General features: G+C 38.5%; 1 protein-coding gene across 1 annotated transcript in view; it reads left to right on the forward strand.

Annotated features, from left to right (window-relative positions):
* The first annotated feature begins 712 nt into the window (after positions 1-712).
* Positions 713-932, forward strand: part of LOC140919058 (uncharacterized) — an 8,183-nt gene continuing 7,963 nt past the window's right edge. The window contains exon 1 of the mRNA XM_073364567.1: positions 713-778. Coding sequence (XP_073220668.1) covers positions 713-778 — 66 coding nt within the window. The remainder of the gene's footprint in view (positions 779-932) is intronic.

A 932-nucleotide genomic window follows, 5' to 3' on the forward strand; every position in this document is an offset into this window, starting at 1 on the left:
CTCTAAAAGTGGAAACAGCGAATATCAAGAACAAGTGAGTTGTGTGTGGAGGCAGAATGAAAAATTAGGGTTTGATTATTAACGTTAGTATTTATACTTTGGATCGCGGTAGGATTTGGACTATAATATTGGGCCTGTTGCTTTCTAGTGGCGCAAACGCCCCCACATACATATACGGTTGAGTTCGGTTTATTACGGTCCAGTTTTTACAACCCGAACCCACCCGTGTATAACCAGTCCAATCCGTCTTTCTCCACCCGCTTACCCGTTTTATCCAACTTTATCCGCCCGCGTGCATGTTTTGGGCTTCGAACCGGTCGGTTTCGGTTGAGCCAACAGTTCTTTCCAGCCCTACTACTTGAGCCAACAGTTCTTTCCAGCCCTACTACTTAAGAGGCCTATGTTGTACTTAAGAGGCCGTAGAGAATTGTACTGCGCACCCCCCCACTTTTACCTGCCACCCCCCCATAATTTTTTATTGACCAATTTACCCTTTTTATTTTATATAAAATTTATCAGTAAATATATTACACTATTTTCTCACCCCCACATTCGAAAGTTTTTAAAAAAATTCTATTAATCGAAAGTTTCAAACTTTCGAAACAATCAGAGGTTAGATTTCATCAACACATTCGAACCTTTTGTGAAAAATACAAATTTTCAAAATGCAATTTTCACAAAAATCACAAAACATTCGAAACTTTGCTTAAGTATGAAAGCTTCGAAACGTGCATTTGCTGAAACTTTCGGAACTTTGCTTAAGTATGAAAGCTCCGAGGCATGATTTGGATTACACATTCGAAGATTTGGTTAATGCTGAAACCTTCGAAACCCAAAACACATTTCGAAACATTGCTTGAAGCTGAAAGTTCCGAAAACTATTTTTCCAGCAATTTCGAAAGTTTAGATCAATGTCAAAGTTTCGAAATTTT

Source organism: Cicer arietinum, chromosome 8 (assembly GCF_000331145.2).
Source record: "Cicer arietinum cultivar CDC Frontier isolate Library 1 chromosome 8, Cicar.CDCFrontier_v2.0, whole genome shotgun sequence".
In the NCBI taxonomy this organism is placed as follows: Eukaryota; Viridiplantae; Streptophyta; class Magnoliopsida; order Fabales; family Fabaceae; genus Cicer; species Cicer arietinum.